Source organism: Rhinatrema bivittatum, chromosome 1 (genome assembly GCF_901001135.1).
Source record: "Rhinatrema bivittatum chromosome 1, aRhiBiv1.1, whole genome shotgun sequence".
NCBI classification, from domain to species: Eukaryota; Metazoa; Chordata; class Amphibia; order Gymnophiona; family Rhinatrematidae; genus Rhinatrema; species Rhinatrema bivittatum.
In genome coordinates, this window is record NC_042615.1 from 165,777,664 (window position 1) to 165,798,567 (window position 20,904).

The 20,904-nt window shown below is 42.5% G+C and overlaps 1 protein-coding gene across 5 annotated transcripts in view; it reads left to right on the plus strand.

Annotated features, from left to right (window-relative positions):
- Positions 1-20,904, plus strand: part of ARAP2 (ArfGAP with RhoGAP domain, ankyrin repeat and PH domain 2) — a 619,943-nt gene that overhangs the window by 97,383 nt on the left and 501,656 nt on the right. For all 5 annotated transcript variants that reach the window (XM_029589653.1, XM_029589667.1, XM_029589686.1 and 2 more), the window contains exon 2: positions 9,125-10,082. In XM_029589653.1, the coding sequence (XP_029445513.1) occupies positions 9,157-10,082 (926 nt within the window). In that variant the 5' untranslated portion in view covers positions 9,125-9,156. The remainder of the gene's footprint in view (positions 1-9,124; positions 10,083-20,904) is intronic.

Below are 20,904 nucleotides of genomic sequence, written 5' to 3' on the forward strand. Positions count from 1 at the left end.
TTCTTGCTTGTAAGGAAGTCAAGGAAGTGGGGCAGACTATTTTCTGTAGTCATCCTTTAACTGTGGAAAACTTCCAACAGACGTTAGAATGGATCCTAATTATTTGAAATTAAAGAAATAAAAACTTGGCTTAATAGTGAGTGTCTGTTGAAGGTTATTAATTATTCTCATTTTGTTAATTTTGTATTTTGTTTTAACTTTTTAATTTTTGTTGTACACCTCTTTGGGTATCTATAACTGCTCAAGTAAGGAGTAAATAAGTGGCTTAAATAAATAAATGAAATAAATAGTCATGATCAGAAATGTACTAATGGCATTAAATAAGACTGTAACTTTTAAACAGCCGTATGGGGCACACATGTACGGGCGTATGCCGGCTCGCGTGAAAGGACGCAGCCATTTTATACATATGTGTGTGTGTGTGCATGTCATAAAATAGAGTGAACTCACATACGCGTGCACAATTTTCAATGGACTCATGGATATGCATGCAAATCCCACGTCTCTTGCGCAAGTTGGGGAAATTTTACAAGGGGCATGTGCCGACATCATAGATAGTTTTCCCAGTTTAGGAGGAGGATTTGCCAACCCCCATAATTTTATTGCAGCCTTTCCCCCCTGTTAACTCTGATCCATAAAACCCTGCTGCCTGGCCTAAATATTTTTATTTTACTACTTACACATCCTCCATAACAGACGTACATTTACAGGGCAGGGGACTAAAGCGCGCCTGTGGATGTAAGTCCGCGCACATTTTTTTTTGGCCAGTCCCTGATGTGCCCATGCCCAGACCACGCCTACATTCTACCCCATTTTAGAAACCTTTCACTTTTGTGCATAGCGAGAGATGCATTTGTCCATGGGCGGCTTTAAAAAAAATCCACTCAGCACGCACAAGCCCAACTTGTGCGCATATTTCCTGCTTTTTACAACTGCAGGGCTTTTAAAATCTACCTTTAAGAATACAAAGACATGCAAAAGAAATAGGGAATCAACTTGTGATGTGATAGGTTTCTTACTGTCACTGTGTGAAGAAACTATGCGACAACTCTGAACTTTGAACAACTGGAAAAAAGTTGATTGTATAGGTCTGGTAGAAAGATATTTTTCACTACACAAATATATACAGTTAATCTACCATTGAGTTGACTGTTTTAACAAAACTGTTTGCATAAAAAGTAAAGTCCATTATCTGCCTGGTAAATCTGGTTTTAAATAAAAAATACTCAGAGAACATTTAGAATGTGATGTATTTGGATTTTTAGATGGCTTTCGACAAAGACCCACATGAGAGGCTTCTAAGAAAACTAAAAATTCATAGGGTAGGAGATGATATCCTTTTTGTGGATTGCAAGCTGGTTAAAAGACAGGAAACAGAGAGTAGGATTAAATGGTTGGTTTTCACCGTGGAAAAAGTTAAACAGTGGAGTGCCTCAGGGATCTATACTTGGACTGGTGCTTTGTAATATATTTATAAATGATCTGGAAAAGGGGTACAATGAGTGAGGTGATCAAATTTGCAGATGACACAAAATTATGCAAAATAGTTAAATCTCAAGATGATTGTGATGAATTGCAGGAGGACCTTGTGAAACTTCCAAATGGCAGATGAAATGTAATGTGGAGAAGTGCAAAGTGAAACATATAGGGAAAAATAACTCTATCTTAGGAGTTACCACCCAGGAAAGAGATCTAGGCATAGTGGATAATACATTGAAATTGTCAGTTCAGTGTGTTGTAGCGATCAAAAAAGCAAATAGAATGTTAGGAATTATTAGGAAGGGATGGTGAATAAACCGGAAAATGTCATAAAGCATTTGTATCACTACATGGTGAGACCACACCATGAGTACTGTGTATAGTACTGGTCACCGCATCTCAAAAAAGATATAATTGCACTGGAGAAGGTACAGAGAAGGGTGACCAAAATGATAAAGGTGATGGAACTGCTCCCCTATGAGGAAAGGCTAAAGAGGTTAGTAGGGATGTGCAGAGGGACGCCATACATTGCATTCGTGATTCGGATTCGTTGGGGAGCAGATACGTTGCATTCGGCCGTATGGCGCCCCGATGCGTTAATACAGCGATTTCTATTCGTGTCCCAGCTAAAATTAAAATTAACTACAACCCCCCACCCTCCTGACCCCCCCAAGACTTACCAAAACTCCCTGGTGGTCCAGCGGGGAGTCCGGGAGCCATCCCCTGCACTCTCACACCCTCTGTACCAGTTTCATCATGGCGCCTATAGCCTTTGTCACAGGGGCCACCGGTGCCATTGGTCAGCCCCTGTCACATGGTCATCGGCGCCATCTTGTGCTCCTACCATGTGACAGGGGCTGACCAATGGCACTGGTAGCCCCTGTGACATAGTATGGCCAAAGGCTATCGACGCCATTTTGAGTACTGGCATCGGACAGCTGGAGTGCAGGAGGTTGCTCCGGGATCCCAGTTGGACCCCCAGGGACTTTTGGCCTGCTTGGGGGGGGGGGGGCTCCTGACCCCCACAAGACTTGCCAAAAGTCCAGCGGGGGTCCGGCCCCTGTGACATAGTGAGGGCAAAGGCAATCGGCACCATTTTGAGTACTGGCATCGGACGGCCGGCGTGCAGGAGGTCACTCCTGGACCTCCGCTGGACTTTTGGCAAGTCTTGTGGGGGTCAGGAGGCCCCCCAATCTGGCCAAAGGTCCCTGGGGGTCCAACGGGGGTGCCATTGGTCAGCCCCTGTCACATGGTAGGAGCACAAGATGGCGCCAATGGCCATGTAACAGGGGCTGACCAATGGCACCGGTAGCCCCTGTGACAAAGGCTATCGGCGCCATGATGAAACCGGCACCAAGGGTTTGAGTGCAGGGGATGGCTCCCGGACCCCCCGAGAGTTTTGGTAAGTCTTGGGGGGGGGGGGTCAGGAGGGTGGGGGGTTGTTTAAATTTTTATTTAGGTGGCCATATAATTCTGTGAAGATTTGTGTATTCGTGGGGAATTGCGATACGTTTCGCTTCCCCACGAATACTACGAATAATGCAATATACGTTGCGGATCGCCAATATGGCGAAAACGAATGCACACCCCTAGAGGTTAGGGCTGTTCAGCTTGGAGAAGAGATGGCTAAGGGGGGGTATAGCTTGGGTAGATGTGAATTGGATATTTACTCTTTCAGATAATAGAAGGACTAGGGGGCACTCTAAGAAGTTAGCAAGTAGCACATTTAAAACAAATCAAAGACCATTCTTTTTCACTCAGTGCAGAGTTAAGCTCTGGAATTAATTGCCAAAGGATATGGTTATAGCAGTTAGTGTAACTGGGTTTAAAAAAGGTTTGGATAAGTTCCTAGAACAAAAATCCATAAACTGATATTATGGTAATTAATGAGCAATAGTAGCTTGTGATTTATCTAATGTTTGGGTACTTACCAGGTACTTGTGATTTGGATTGGTCACTGTTAGAAACAGGATAATGGCCTTGGTTTGACCCAGTATGGCATATCTTATATTCTTAGGGGTAGATTTTAAAAGCCCTGCGCGTGTAAATCCTGCTGGATTTATGTGCGCAGGGCACTCACACGCTGGCGTGCCTATTTTTCATAGGCCGCCGGCGCGCACAAAGCCCAGGGACGCGTGTAAGTCCCGGGGCTTGCTAAAACGGGCGGTCCGGGGGCGTGTTTGCGGTCGGGGGGCGTGGCCGAGTGCCTCGACACAGTGGCCTATGTTGGGGCCTGGCCAGCCGGCGCGCGCAAGTTAACTCCATTGAACAATGAAGGGGGGGGGGTTAGATAGGGGAAGGGAGGGAAAGGTGGGGAAGGGGGACAAAAATAAAGTTCCCTCCGAGGCTGTTCAGATTTCGGAGTGGCCTCGGAGGGAAGGGAGGCAAAGTGCGCGGCTTGGCGCACGCAGGTTGCCGATTTTGCGCAGCCTTGCGCGTGCCGACCCCGGATTTTTAAAAGTATGCCGGATTTTATCTTTTAAAATCCGGCGTACTTTTGTTCGCGCCGGTGCTGTTTTTTAAAATGTACCCCCTTAATTTGTTCTTTTATATTTTTGTCAAGTTGATGTAATTAGCTGACTATTAAAACAGTGTGCTGAAATTCAGCAGTTTCTTAATGCACAAGAAATTTTTTTAACTCCTGATGCAGTAAACTAATGGCATGCTAATATATCAGAAGTTAAAACTTGCAAACAAACCAGTAAATGCTTGCAAATAAAAGGCAAATGAGTCATTTTTATATTATTTTACTGCATTACTTTTATTATATTTGTTTTATGAATGTTGTTTTGTATTGTTTGTACTTTATTGTATTGTTCATATTGTAATCCAAAGTGGACAGCATTGCTGGATTTGTGTGAAATATAAAAAAGCGTTCAATAAATAAATGAATAAAATAAATAAGTTGTTTGTTGCTAGTATTTGCAGTGCTTTGAAATACTTCATAAAGGGAGGCCTGGGTTTGGACTGAGGTCTAGGTATCTACTCAGTGTCAAACCGGTTTGATGGTATTGTATTTCACTTGTTGTGAACTGGAAGAGGACTTTAATTGCACCATATACTGTGTTTATGTTAACACCTAGTACTTCACTGAGCTACTGGAAAGTATCACTAGAAAGAGCACATCTTGCTATCTTGCCCATGGAATGTTTATACATAGGGCTGTATTTCCCAACAATAATCTCACCTTCTTTTTGTCGTTCTTATGAACCTTCAACTTATGTTCAAACTCAATTTTTTTATTTTTTTGAAAAATAATTTAATGGGGGGAAAGGTAAGTTTCATATACTTGAATGCATGCCGCCATGGCCTTGCTTCTTCTTTATGATATAATCATTAACTTACCTCCCTCCCACTCACTTTATTTTGTGCTGTTTTTTGAAAGTTTTTTTTATTATTAAATTTAAATCTTTTTTTGTTAAAATCTGTTGATATTCACCCTCTCTCTAGGTGGTGCCCTTATAGGCTTTCCAATAAGTTCTTATTGTTAAACACTTTGAATCTTGTAGCCTAGTCAATGAAAAGGTGTCTCTTTTTAGAAACTGTTCATGAAAACGCCGATACCATACTAATAAATTCTGCCTGTGAAGGCTTTTCAATAATTAATTATGGTATATCACTTAAACCTTGTAACTTAGTAGGTAAAGAATAATGTCACTTTTATCTCTAACTGAGAACTTAGATATATAAGACTTAGATATATAAGATAAGATAGATAAGATAAGATAGATAAGATAGATAAGATAAGTCTTATATTACAAATAACAATTTTGGCGTTTTCATGAACAGTTCTCAGTTAGAGATAAAAGTGACATTATTCTTTACCTACTAAGTTACAAGGTTTAAGTGATATACCATAATTAATTATTGAAAAGCCTTCACAGGCACAATTTATTAGTATGGTATCGGCGTTTTCATGAACAGTTTCTAAAAAGAGACACCTTTTCATTGACTAGGCTACAAGATTCAAAGTGTTTAACAATAAGAACTTATTGGAAAGCCTATAAGGGCACCACCTAGAGAGAGGGTGAATATCAACAGATTTTAACGAAAAAAGATTTAAATTTAATAATAAAAAAAAATTTCAAAAAACAGCACAAAATAAAGTGAGTGGGAGGGAGGTAAGTTAATGATTATATCATAAAGAAGAAGCAAGGCCATGGAGGCATGCATTCAAGTATATGAAACTTAACTTTCCCCCCATTAAATTATTTTTCAAAAAAATAAAAAAATTGAGTTTGAACATAAGTTGAAGGTTCATAAGAATGACAAAAAGAAGGTGAGATTATTGTTGGGAAATACAGATTAAACAAGTTGTTTGGTCTCATCTTAGCGGAGATTGGAAGGACTAATTATTATACATAGGGCTGAGCATAAAAAAAATATCAAATACATGATAGCTCACATAAAGGTGATTTTAAAATCCCGGTACACGTCAAAATAGGGAGATATGTGCAGTAGTTGGGCTCGCGAGCACCCACCGAATATTAAAATGTTGCGTAGGAGGTGGATCCTTGGGCTGAGGTGGGGTTGACGCAACCCATAGGAGAGGGCCTACAGGTCCCCACCATCAGCAGGCGGAGTGGGCTGAAGCTAGAGGCCACTGGAGTTTCACCTATACCAGCCCACGTTCCCCTCGGGTTGAGTCTTTGGGTGCCAGGGCTGGAGGACTTTGGCGGGCCTCAAGGTTAAGTACAGGTAGTAGATGGTTCAGCCCAGAGATAGCAGCCAGCAGATGGCGTGGTCCTATCCTGGACAGGATATGGAACAGGAACTCAAGCACCGAGGAACAAGGAGGAACTGAAGTTATCTGAGCAAATGGAGGCTGAAGCCTTATTAGTTCATGTGCAGAGGATAGGGACAGAGGCATCATTGTAAAGCTTGAATGGAAGCTGGTAGCACTTGGAAGGTGTAGCTAGCAACATGGAACTCTGACTCAAGAAAGTCTGAGGTGAAGTTGTTCGTAGCAATGGTCAAGGCACGGAGAAGGCAGGCGTGGTCGGACATAGCAATGGTCAAGGCACGGAGAAGGCAGGCGTGGTCGGACATAGCAATGGTCAAGGCACGGAGAAGGCAGGCGAGGTCAGGCATAGCACTGGTCAGGCTTGGAGAAGGCAGGCGTGGTCAGGCATAGCAGTGGTCAAGCCACGGAGAAAGCAGACATGGTCCGGCATAGCAGTGGTCAGGCATAGCAGTGGTCAGGCTTGGAGAAGGTAGGCGTGGTCAGGCATAGTGATGGTCAGAACCAGGAAATCAATCAGCACACAGACAAGACGAACACAGAACAGGAACCAGGAACTTGGAGAAACAGGAACACGAAGTAATGAGTATGAGGAAACCTGGAACAGGAGACCAAGGAGACCTGTTGCAAAGGCAACGCTTCAGTGCGAGGCCTGAGCATTTAAGCGCTGGGAGAACTGACATCAGCATCCGGGTCCACAGCCAGTTTCCTGCCGCGGGCCCTTTAAAGGTTACACTGGTGTGCGCACGTGCACCTAGGGAGGGGCGTGGCGCCGCTGGCGGCGTCTCTCCGCAAACCCTGCGGAGAGGCATCCTGGCTGGAGGTTCATGGAAGCGAGCAGGACCAGAGGTGCCTGCGGAAGTCCGAGGTCGGGACTGGCAGCCCACTGCCGCCAGCGATGAGGAGCTGGAGCCTGAAGCTTGTGTAGAGAGGTGAGAGGGCCGCACTGCGGGGCTGCCACGGGTGGTGAGCGTAACATAAAAGCCACCCAGATGTACTTGTATCTTCCGCTGTGCACACATCTCACTCATTTTCGAAAAGGGGTGTGGTGTGGTGTGGTCTGGGAAGGATGTGGATGTTTTGGGGAATGGCCAAGATACATGCAAGTAAATACTTACATGCCCCGGCACACACAGGTCTTCCTACTTCTGCTATGTAGGAGGTGTAAGTTGTAAAAAAAGAGAAAAACAGTCATTTTGGAGGGGTTTAAAGGGTCTGGGGTAACTGTGAGGCGGAGGGGGGGGGTGTACAGACTATTAAACCAGGGGGGTTTGGAGGACCTAGCTCCTAACTGGGAGAACTGGTGGATGAACTGGTGGAACTGGCAATGGCATGGACGCACGCCCATTTAATACCCTAACTTACGTGTAGAAGTAGGATTTAGGTGGCTAGGCATGAGCCCACTTACTATTGTGCACACGCCCAGTGCATTTTATAACCTATTCGTGCATTTTATAAAATTACTGCATCCCTGGCTCTGCACTGATGCACACAGGGTAATGTGCACCCTCGCGCTGGCTTGAAATCTATTGCGCTTGGAAAGACATAAAAAAGTGTCATGTAGGAGAAGATAATCAGGGAAAAACCAACTGGTGACTTCTGTCTGTATCTGAAAAGAAGTTGTAATTCTGAATTCTGATGAAATGCAAAAATAATTGTATAATTCTTTTAAGATAGTTTTCCATTTGTTTTTATTCTGAGATGTTTTAAATGTGACTATGAATAAACCACAGTGATGCCTTAAGTTCTCAAATCCCATACAAGGATATCTGTTAAAGGACTCTTGTAAACACTAGAAAAATATTTTAGGGAGATTCATACATAGCTTGAAGTCTTAATCACAAATATAATAAAGAACTTCCAGGCAAGAAGCCAAAGATTCACATTGAAAGGATTATATATAATGACAAGTGAAGATTTAAAACAGCGATTAGGGGCGGGGTGTGTTCAAAGGGTGGAGAAACATCTACAGGCAAAAGCCGTCTTGAGGTTTCAGGGAACTTTTTATTCCATCAAATCAGGCAGACAGATCTTGTAGGTTAAAGCAGTATAATCAGTTCATGGTAACAGCACTGTGAGTTCCCCCGACATAGGCCGGGTTTCTCACTGGCTGCATCAGAAGGGACAGGAGACCGATAAGATCTTCAACAATAATGAAACAGAATATCTGTAAAGTATAATAAAATTGTAGATGCAAATGGCAGGGCCCCGCAACACAGCTAAAGAGCTAAAAAAAAACAAACCTGAAATTAAATGTGCCCAGAGGTGAAAAAAGGGCTGATCACTTAAAGTGCAGCATAACACATAGAACCCGGCGTGATAATCCTTACAGGTACGACTGTGAAAGAGTTTAAGCCCCGGAGGTAGCTATCAAACAGACATACCAGGCGCTTAAAGTCTCCCATTCTGTCCCTCCCGATGCAGCCAGTGCGAAGCACGGCCAAAAAATGTGTGCGAAAATACTTACAAGACTGCTTTTGCCTGTAGATGTTTCTCAACCCTGTGAACACACCCTGCTCCCAGTGGATTTGTCCTTTGGTGTGTTCCTGCCTTCCACCTGCTTGAAGGTTTAAAAAAGACCATTGATGTTTGCACACACAAAATGCTTTTACAGATGGCTCTGTATGGATTTACTTCAAATGTCTGTGACTGTGGTCCATTGGTTGCTTTTCTAGTTTATTTAAAACTAGGACATTAAAAATGGACAAGCTATGCTAAAGTTACTACAGGGTAGACCACGGAATAGTAGCCTGCCTCCATTGCACTGGTATTGGAGGATGGCTACTTTTCCATGGGCCATCCTGTTCTTTAAGGATAAAATCTACTTTTGTGAGCATATACATTGCTAGATCTCCTAAAACTGTATATTATATTAATCTTTTATGCTTGCCTTTTTTTTTACAGTTAGAAAATGGAAAAGGAATGAAGTCACCATTATGTCATCATGCACTGAAAAGACTATTACTATCAGAGATCTCTTGACCAGAATTCACTTGGAAAAATACTGGACACATTTCCAGGAGTTTGGATATAACACTGTGCTGGATTGTGCAGAAATAAATAATGAGATCTTGCAGCAGATTGGAATACCATTTACAGGACATCGTAAGAGAATACTTAAACAGTTGGAGGTTAGCTTTTCAATAATAAAAGAAGATTCTGGAACCTCTGAAAGTCTGTTTGTTGGGAAGGATGATTGGGCAGTAAGTGAATCACATTCAGGGTGCTGTGATCAGGATCCCATAATGTACAATACTAGCCCAGATGAACTTCAGGAGACAATTCATACATCTTTAGAGATGCAAACAAATATTACTGCTAGAACGGACAACAGTCTCACCAAGACCGAATTTGCAAAATCAGAAAATCAATCATCAGTATCAAAAGATGGTGATAGGCCATTTCTGGAAGGAGAAACAAACATTTCAGCCTATCAGAATTCCAGCTGTTCAGGACATACGGGCATTGTCAGTAAAGGCATTAAAAGTACAGCTAGTACTACAATGTGTGAAAATGTTACTAAGGATGAGAAACTTGTAAAACAAGAAGCTGTTTCCAACGTAATTAGTGACTCTTTAGGAATCAACAGTTTCTCTTCCATTTCTTGTTCCTTATCTGAAGACCTCTCAGTAGAGAATGAAGATCTTCCTTTAAAAAAGGTTGAAGATGTATCTGATGGCACTACTCAGTTTTTTGAATTTAAAGGTGATATGAAAGTTAACCAATTATATGAGAGTATCCAAGATTTGTCCAAGGAAAAACTAATTACATCAGCTCCAGAACCATCTCTTTCTTTCAAACTGAGAAATAGACCTGTACCTGAAATACCAGGTTCTCTTCAAGATACTGTAGATCATGGAAGGTATGGGTTCTTATAAATTAAACTCTCTGAAATTTAGTATAACCAGGGATTCTCTGGGAAATATATTTTTTACTAGGTGGCTAGCATTGTATTATACATTTAATCAAAAATGTATAAATAGAGCACAGGTAGAGTGTTTTTAATGGAAGAAATGAAATTTCAACCCTGGTTTCCTTAGTTGTCAGCCAATCGCTCTAACCTACAAAACATCATTGTGGATTAGAGTGATTGGCTGAGAACCAGGATAACCATGGTTGAAATTTTAATTTCTTCCATTAACACTCTATGCGACCTTAGTTAAGTCACTTTGGGCCTTATTTTCCAGACGGATCGCACGTGATAAGGGACGTTTCGCAAGCGAAAAGTCCCTTATCGCGTGTGATACCAAGATGGGGGCGGAGTTGGCCCCGGAAGAGGAGGAGTCGAGGCGTCACCGGGGCCGACTCCGCGAAGATGCCGCGGACGACGAAAAGGTAAGGCCCTTTTTGCGTCCTAGTTCGTGCCCAATAGCTACACCTTCTATGGTGGCGCTATTGGGTGCAAAACCAGCAGCAATCGCTGCCGGCTAGCACAGGACCACCCCCCATTTTGCCCCCCGCCCCTCATTACCTAAAGTATCGCAGGACTGTGATACTTTAGAAAATGAGGCCCTTTATCCCCTTTTTCAGTTATCCACAGATTGTAAGCTCTCTGAGGCAGGGACTTACTGTGCCTTAATTTTAATAATGCTTTAAGCTTCAATGAACATCATTTGGAAAAGGAGGAACTGCAGTTTAAAAAATATTGCATATTTCTGCTCTGAAAGTATGCAGAAATATTTCCAATTCAAGTAAAAATAAGCTTTCTCTTATATTTTATAAACATTGGTGTTTATATTTTAGGCATAAAAAAATATAACAATGACACTGATTAACATGTGGAGGTAAGTATTTTATAAAGTATATACATATACCATTTGGAAAATACTTGCACATATACATGGAATCACCAGTTTTCCATAACTCAGCCAGTTCTCCCAGTCCTTCACAAGTTCACCTACCCCCTCAGTCCTCCTATCCAAAAACTGCAAACAAACAAATCTGATTTCACTTACACGAGTCTATTAACAGGTGTAAAAGAGTTCAAATTAGTTTGGTAATATATACTCATATTATCTCTTACAAAATAGCAACTACCATGTGTTCTTCCAAAACCCACCCTGGAGCGCCCCTAGCTCGCTTCTTTTTTCTGCTGTAAAATATACACGTGAATTGGAAAATATGTTCGTACTTTCAGTGTTTATAAAATAGCCAGATAACTTTCGAGCATTCCAGGGGCATTTCTGGAGGAGTTAGGAAAGCTATAAGAACATAAGAAGATAAAAAAATTGCCATACTGAGTCAGGCTGAGGGTTAATCAATCCCTAACACCCTGTTTCTAAAAATGGCCAATCCAGGTTACAAGTACCTGACAAGTACCCAAACAGTAAATAAATCCCATGCTACTAATGCCGGTAGGTAGTGACTATTCCCTAAGTCAACCTGATTAACAGCAGTTTATAGAGTTCAGGAATTTGTCCAAACTTTTTTTAAAACTCAAATATGCTAACTTCCTTAACCACATTTTCTGGCAATAAACTCCAGAGCTTAATTGTGAGTAGAGTAAAAAAGAATTTTCTCCAGTTTGTATTAGATATGCGACAAACTTCCTGGAGTGCTTCCTGGTCCTTGTTTTATCTGAAAGAGTAAATACTGATTCACATTTACCCATTGTAGTCCCTTCTTGATTTTATAGACATCTCTTCTCCAAGCGGTACAGCCCTAACCTATTTAGCCATTCCTCATAGAAGAGCCAGATAAGTTATCTAGCTATATCTGATATTCCTGGTTAGCCGAGTAACCTATCTGGCTAACTTTGTTAATGCCATAGAGCTGTTCTAAAATTAGCCAGATAAACCTATCTGGCTATCTTTAAGTTTGCCATCTATCTTCAATAGTGTGGCTGCACCTCTGTATTCCTTCAAAGTTAGCCGGCTAAGTTTATCCAGCTAACTTTGCAGTCCAGCCAGTGATTGAATATGGATCTCATGTCTAGCCACCACAAAATTGCATAGTTAGACAGATACTATTCTTGACAACAGGAAGAAAATAAGCCAGAGCGTAAACCCAACAACACGACAAAATGATCTGGGTTAACTGGATTCCCATTACATAATAGATCCAATAAAGAATCTCAACCTAATATGTTTTGATTTTTGGACATGATCACCAAATATTTAAAAAAGACCCCATACCCCAACAGGTCCACCCATAGTGATCTTTTTACAATAGACCCATTTTATTATTTTAATTTCTCTGGTGTATAATACCAATGATATAGTAGTTACTGTTATGGATGGCATGTAAGTAATACAATAAAAAAAATCTAGGCTATTCAACGGGGCTTTAAGGGTTGATGCTAACAGGGTAAAAGGGAGGCTTTTTAAGTAAAGGGGGGGTGGGGTTAGGAAGGCCTATCCCTTACCTGGTTGAACTGGGACCGAACAGGGGAAGCTGATAATTGTGTTGGTGCACATCTACTAAATCCATGGAATTTGTGTGAACATGCATGTGTGCATATAAAATTGTGCATACCTGTGCGCATTCAGCCTATTTTATACCATATGTGCATATATGCGTGTATGATATAAAATGGCCACATCCTTTTGCGTGAGCTGACATACAGGCGTACATGTGCGCCTGCATGCCGATATCAAAGTTATCATCTTAGTTTTAACCTTCTTTAAGGGGTCATCCAGGGTTGGGATTACAAGGTGGTAAATCTTTGAAATAAGGTCCTTGCTTTGCTGGTCATCATCTGCTAACCTTTCAAAATCTGAGTATTTATTTATTTGAAAAACTTTTATCTAGTTGTGGGCAAGTAACAAAAGTGAATGTTCACAAATCATCATTTATATAAAAACTTTTATCTAGTTGTGGGCAAGTAACAAAAGTGAATGTTCACAAATCATCATTTATATAAAAAGAAAAAAGAACTTAAAATTAGAGAAGAAAAATACATAAGTAAATAATCAAATTAATAATCAATAAAATGTATTTAGCTTGAAAGCACAGGGAAAACCAACAATGTTAAGTTATATGAGGTAGAAGTATGTTATATATTATATTGATAATAAATGCTTACCCCAACCTAACATTAACAATCAGTTTGGAATGAAACTAGAGAAGGCTGCCCTCTTTCAGCAATCAAGGGAAGGTAAATTAATACCCAAACTTGAAATCAAGAAGAGGTAGGTGAAAGAAATACTATACTACTCCAAAAGCAGTTTTCAGTAAATGAACAACTTCTAATTTTTGACTCAATTATACATCCATTTTATATTTATTTATTTAAAAGTTATTTTGTATTGCCCATACAAAGTCCAGAGTTGTTTGCCAAAGAAAAACATTCATAATCGTAAAATAAACAAAATATTAGCAAGAATAAAATACTAATAAAAAAAAATCAGAATCTATAATTTACAAATTCTAAATCATAAAACTGAGGTTTTAGAGCATCCTCCCACCAGTCTTTCTAACGGAGAGTTTGGTGATCAATCCTTTCAACTGTATATGCTGGAATACTGTAATATTGACTTCAAATTTTCATCTGAATCTGTTGGATAGTTAACATTTCTCCATCACTAAACAACTGCCTTACACTAACAAGTTCCAGATTTTGCCAGCTTTTGAAATTACCCTTGGAGAAATGCCCTAGAAAATCTACATTATCTCTCATAAAGGTGATATCAGAGAAAGGGCAGAAGATATACTTATTTTTACCTAACAGTTTATTCCAGGTATTCAATATAGCTCCAGTAAAGGGATGTTGTCTCTCTGTACACTCACTAAAGTTTGCCTCTACCCAAAGTAATATTCATAAACCTCATGTCTTTTCCCATTCCTTCTCCAGTGTTATCTAGAGCTTATCTTATGGCTTGTTTTGCCATACAATAATGCTCTTCAAATGATTTTTTTTGATAAATCACCAATAGAGAATGTTATACTGAAGAGTATTGCATTATATTATCAAACACATTTGAGGCTGATGGAGGAAGAAAAAAGAAAATATTCACATGTATAACATTATTTATTAGGGTTATGCTTTCATTTCTTCTGTTTCATTCAGCTAAATGGTTCAATGTATACTAAAGTATTTTTGTCAAGTGCTGAACAAAATGAAATGAAACACAATGAAACTTAAATGAAACAACCCCCCCAAAAAAACTCATTGAAAGAAAAGTAAAACAGAATGAAAATGCATAAACCAAATAATTATGAACGTACAATTGTACATAAAGGGGGCATTTTGTAATAGCCTGAATACATATTAAATGAAGCACATATATATGTTACACCAATTTAAAAAGCAAACTTATGCAAGTTTTATTTAAGTTTTATTTAAAAATTACCCCACCAAAACTACCCGCCCACAATTATGATTGCTAATTTGTACTCAAAAACCTTTCCAAGAAAATGTGTGCATACTTTTGGAAAAGCATGTAAGCACCAGCCCCTCCTAACTCAGCTCCAAGGAATGTCTTATTTGAGTGAATTTTCAAAGGGGATTCGCGTGTAAAATTAGCATATGCGCACATAAGTAGCATATATTTGAGTGTATGTTATTTTATAAACTTTAAGGATATGTGCGCATTTGCAGTATAATATGTACATTTTACTGGTGAAAAGGGGCGATCTAGGAGCATTTGGACAGTCTTCAGAAGTAGATGTGAAAATTGCTATTTTGTAAGATGTATATAGACATACATTATGCAACTTGTCTGAACATTTTATATCTGCTAATGATTCAGCGTAATAGAAACTGTACTTGTCTTTTGTCTGCGGTTTTTAGGTGAGAGATCTGGGTTAACTGGAGAAGAGCTGAGTGAATTGGTGGAGGTATAGGCAGATTGGTGAGTCCAAGCACACGCAAAAGTTTCCGAGCAGTATACGCAAAGGGGATGGTAACTTTTATACAGGCGTGTAAGTGCACATGTGCGCACGCATGTTATAAAATCGGGAGTAGATTTGTTCGCACCGGGTTGCGCGAACAAATCTACTCCCGTGCGAACCTTTTAAAATCTACCCCTAAGGCTGAAGAGGAAACGATTTATCGGGTGCGTGTGAGGTACTTGATGTCTGAAAACTAGGTCACACGTGGCTTGGGAAGGATTTGGCCTGGAGGAGAATTCTTGGGAGCCGTCCAAGAACATCTTGGATAAAACTATTCTTCAGAACTTTCATACTGCGCACTCGGGAAAACCCAAGTCTTCTAGGGGGAAGCCTAAAGGAGGGGGTACTGTTATGGTCGCCGGCATAAGTCCCGGGGCTTGCGCACGCCGCCGAGCCTATGCAAGATAGGCTCGGCACGCGCAGGGGTAGGTTTTCGGGGGTTGCGCGTGTATCTTACATGATCAAATTTACGCCCGTGCACATGTTATAAAATCTGGCCCTAAATACTCATTATAGAAATGGGAAATATAGGAAAAAAGGCAAAATTTGGAAAACTATGTACACTAAAGCTCATAGTGTGGGGAATAAAGTCCCAGATCTAGAGGCAGTCAAAGAAGAACCTAATTTAGATATAGTAGGTGCCATGGAGACCTGGTACACAGAAAACCATGACTGGAATGTAGTTTTACCTGGCTACAATCTTTTCAGGGAGGACCGTGTAGGAAAGAAAGGAGGAGGCGTGGCATTATATATAAAGAACAGTATTCAAGCAACATCATTGCTGGGCTTTTGAGGTATGGAGGAGGCACTGTGTGTTACGAATCCGGAAGTGGACCCTTGTTCCGAGGTAAAGTTAGCACTACCAAAGAGAGAGTCAACCCTCTCTGGTCCCTACCGGCGGAGGGCAAGGCTTGAAGGTTCAGCATTTGAATGAAGACTTTGCCGTGGAAGCTCATTTTTCCCCCAGGAGGAGCCCATAGGAACCTGGCCGATGGAACTTAGGAGTCTCCCTGAAGACTGAATATTGGTCTGGATGCAGGCGCCTCCTGCAGGTCGTGGATTCCAGATGGCTGGCACCTCCAGCAGGTCGAGTCAGTCCAGGAGTAGAAGCCAAAGAGTGGTCAGGAGCAGTTCCGAGGGTCGAAGCCAGGAGAAGAGTCAAATCCATTCCAGAAGCAATTCAGGAGAATGGTCTGAAGCCAGTCCAGGAGCAAGCCAGGAGAAGGGTTCGCAGCTGGTCCAAGGTCAAGCCAAGTGAAGAACGACAGCCGGTGTAAGGGTCAGAAGCCAAGGATCAATCCAACGAGGAAGAAGAAGAGCAGTGGGATGAGACCAGGAACGAGACCAGGAACCAGGAACACCAGCGCTGAATCCAAATAGCCAGAAGCCTCAATACCAAGGCAAGTTCTGAGGAGCAGACCTTGCCTTAAATACCCAAATAGCAGGAAGAAGTCCAAGGGGGAACCACAACAACTTCCTGTCATGGTTCCTTTAAATTCAGCCTGCAGCCGCGCATGTGGCTCTAATCAGACCCCGAGGGGGCGGAGTCAACCCGGCAAGGAGGAAGCCATGTGGCCGGACATCGACAGCGACAATGGCCCAGTGAAGTGCAGGAGAGGGCCGCCTGCGCTCACTGGAGTCTGGAGGACCGTCTGACCCCGCGGGTAGGTTTTTGCCCCGGTCGCGGTCTGCCGCGACCGGCGGCCATGACAGTTGGTCCCGGCCGTGGACCACCACGGCTGGCGACCATAACAGTACCCCCCTCCTTTAGGCTCCCCATAGAAGGCTTGAGTTTTCCTGAGTGCGTAGTATGAAAGTTCTGAAGAAGAGTCTTATCCAAGATGTTCTTGGACGTCTCCCAGGAATTCTCCTCTGGGCCGAATCCTTCCCAAGCCAGCAGGTATTCCCATGTGCGACCTTGTTTTCAGACATCAAGTACCTCACACACCTGATAAATCGTCTCCTCTTCAGCCATATGCTGGGAGGCTTCAGGAACCTTGAGAGTAGGCCAGGTGAGGACCAACAGTTTCAGTAGTGACGTGTGAAAGGAGTTATGAATTCTTAAAGTTGCTGGTAAACGAAGTTGATAAGTCACGGGACCTAGTTTCATAGCACCGGAAAGGGCCCAATATAACGAGGGGCTAATCGCATGGATGGAACTCTCAGGCAGATATGCCGGGTGCTCAGCCACACTTTCTCACCCGGACGGAACTGAAGAGCCAGTCATCACTGCCTGTTGGCAAAGTTCTTGGTGGTGAGAGCCACTTTACAGAGCATCTGCTGAGTATGGACCCAGAGTCGTCTTAGTTGTGTAGCAGTGAGCTGGGCTGCTGGGGATGGAACTGATAATGACAAAGGCAAGGGCAGCCTGGGTTGTCGTCCAAATACAATCTGAAAAGGAGAGGCCCCCGTAGAAGTATATGCATGAGAATTATGGGAGAATTCAGCCCAAGAGAGAAGTCGCCCAGTTGTCTTGACGAGATTTGACATATATTTGCAGAAATTGTTTTAAAGTACGATTCGTACGTTCAGCCTGGCCATTGGCTTGCGGATGAAACGCGGTAGTGAAGTCTAATGAGATGTGAAATTTCTTACAGAGACTACGCCAGTAACGTGCTGTGAACTGAGGACCACAGTCGGAAACAAGTAGGCCGTGAAGTCTGAAGATATGGAGCATAAACAGTTGAGCCAAACGAGGAGCTGATGGGAGGGAGGGTAGTGGGGTAAAGTGGGCCAGTTTATAAAACCGGTCCACTACTACCCATATTACTGTGTTGTCCTCCGAGGGTGGAAGGTCCACAATGAAGTCTGTGGAGATGTGTGTCCAAGGCTTCGAGGGTGCCGGTAATGGTTGTAAAAGTCCTTGAGTTTTCCCAGTAGGAATCTTATGTTGGGCACAGGTTGGACAAGAAGCCACATATACTTGTATGTCTTTGCACATTCCAGACCATCAATAGTACTGTTGAAGAAGTGTCTGAGTCCAGGCTCATCCTGGGTGCCCTGCTAGCTGAGAATCGTGCCCCCAGGCCAACACTTTGTTACGCAGTCTCTTAGGTACCACCGTTTTACTAGGTGGAACAGTGAAGGTTGCAGCGAGCATGATGCAGGCCGGATCTATAATATGTTGAACGGGTTCCTCTGTCATCCGTGGAAAAAGATCGGGATAAGGCATCCACCTTAACATTCTTGTTAGCTGGGTGATATTGAAGTTCGAAGTGAAAACATGTAAAAAAAAGAGTGCCCAACGAGCTTGGCGTGTACCTACATCTGAGCCTGCTGTAGGTACACCACATTTTTATGGTCTGTATATACTGTTATAAGGTGTTGAGCACCTTCCAGCCACTGCCGCCATTCTTCAAAGGCAAGCTTTATGGCAAGCAGCTCTTTATTCCTGATGGAGTAGTTATGTTCTGCTGAAGAAATTTTTTTTGAAAAATAGGAGCAAGGATGAGAGGTCCAGGACATGTCATTTTGGCTTAAAACAGCTCCTACTCCTTCCGCAGAAGCATCCACTTCCACTATAAATGGACTCTTGGGATCGGGGTGCCGAAGACAGGGTTGTTGAAGAAAAGAGTTTTTAAGTGTTTGAAAAGCCAGTTCCCGCTTCAAAAGGCCATTCCTTGATGTTCGTCCCTTTACGGGTGAGGGCGGTAAGAGGTGCAGCCAGTTTAGAAAAGTTTTAAATAAAACTACGATGGTAGTTTGCGAATGCAAGGAAACGCTGAAGTGCATGTAATCCTTTAAGCTGGGGCCACTCTTGGATACACCTTATTTTGGAATGGTCCATCTGGAATCCATGCTTGGAAATGATGTACCCCAGAAAAGGGAAGGATTCCTGTTCAAAAATCCATTTTTCGATCTTGTCGTAAAAGCGGTTCTCTCTTAAGCGTTGTAACACCTGAACAACATGTTGCCGATGTGTCTGTAGATTGGAGGAAAAAATCAAAATGTCATCGAGGTAGACTACTACGCACACATAAAGTAGATCTCAGAATATTTCATTAATGAGATGCTGAAAAACTGCAGGAGCATTAGTCAATCCAAAGGGCATAACAAGATATTCATAATGACCATCTCTGGTGTTAAAAGCAGTCTTCCACTCATCCCCTTCCCGAATTATGATTAGATTAATATGCTCCTCAAAGATCCAGTTTAGAGAACACTCTGGCTCCCTGTAGGCAGTCAAACAGTTCCGCTATCAGCAGTAGAGGGTATCGGTCCTTGATGGTGATCGCATTGAGCCCATGGTAATCAATACAAGGACGTAACGTACCGTCTTTCTTCCCAATAAAGAAAAACCCAGCCTCTGCTGGAGATTTGGATCGTCGAATGAATCCCTTCTGTAGATTGTCTTGGATATATTCAGTCATAGCACGAGTCTCCAATGCAGATAGCGGATAGACCCTACCATGCGGCGGGGTAGTTCCAGGAACCAAATTAATGGTACAATCAAACTCTCGATGCGGAGGCTATGTATCTGCAGTTTTTTGAGAGAAGACGTCGGTGAATTGTCCATACTGGGAAGGAAGACCCTCCAGACGAGTGGTACAGATAAGAGTGCTAAAAGCATTGGATTCTTTATTGCAGGTTTCAGGGCAGGCTGGACCCCAATGAACCAGTCTTAGCGACGTCCAGTCGAACTGTGGGTTGTGACGTTGCAACCAAGGAATCCCAAGAACAACTGGGTGAATGGCTTTATGAATGATATAGAAGGTGATGCTTTCGGTATGATTCGGTGCAATAAGGCAATCCAAGGGAATCGTGTGAGTTATTCTCCCTGGCAGAGGGTCTCCATGGATGGAAGAGATGATTAATGGTCTTGGGCACAGATGGGTAGGAATATGCAGTTGTTCTACCACATCTTGCCGGATGAAACTTCCTCCAGCCCCAGAATCTACTAACGCCAGTGTAGAAAATTTGTGGTCTCCTAGGAGCATGGTTGTCTGCAGTGTGAGTGGGGGAGCCAGAGCAGTGATGCCTATGGTTACTCCCCCAATAGAACCTAGGCTTGGCAGTTTCCCAGACACGTAGGACAAAGCGCAATGAGATGACCCGACTCTCCACAATATAAACAGAGGCCTGCCTTACGTCGCCTTTGCCTTTCTTCTGGAGAGAGAGGTCCACGACCCAACTGCATGGGTTCTTCGCCCAACCCCTCGGTGATGGATGTAGATCGAGCTGCTGAAGGAGAAGAACGAAAAGGACTAGGCACTGTCGTATGTCTTCCGGTACTACATCCTTCAAAAGCTCTTTCTTGTATATGGTGATCAATCCTGGTGACTAAGTTAATCAAAGCATCCAAGGAGTGAGGCAACTCACGGGCCGCCATTTCACCCAGACTCTCCACGAGGTCAGTATTTCACTTTTAAGGTGTTTATTACCACTTACTCCAGATATAAAGTAGGTGTAAGCACATACATGTCAGATGCCAAAAAAATTCATTTTCGTTTCCAGTTCATTTTCAGGAGGTTTTTTTTCTCACAAATTTTGGTTCATGGATTGCTTGATTCATTTCATTCGTGTGAAAAAACCCCAAATCAATTTTTAAAAAAATGACCAAAAAACAAAACAAGGCCACCCTCCCATCATCCCGAAAAAAGCCGGGGCCAGGGTCCCCCCCAGCCATGACTTACATTGTCTAATGGGGTTCTGCTGGCTAGGACTAGGCCGAAGCCTTTGACTTGCATAAGCCTCAGCCTCGGTAGGTCACCATGGCTTTGGCCTACTCAAGGCTGATACTTTGGCCTAGGCCGGAGCCCAGACATAGACCCAACCTGACCTCGAAACCGAGTCCTGACACCTGGACCTTGACCTAGGCTGGAGCCCAAGCCCAGGCCTAACACCATAAACCA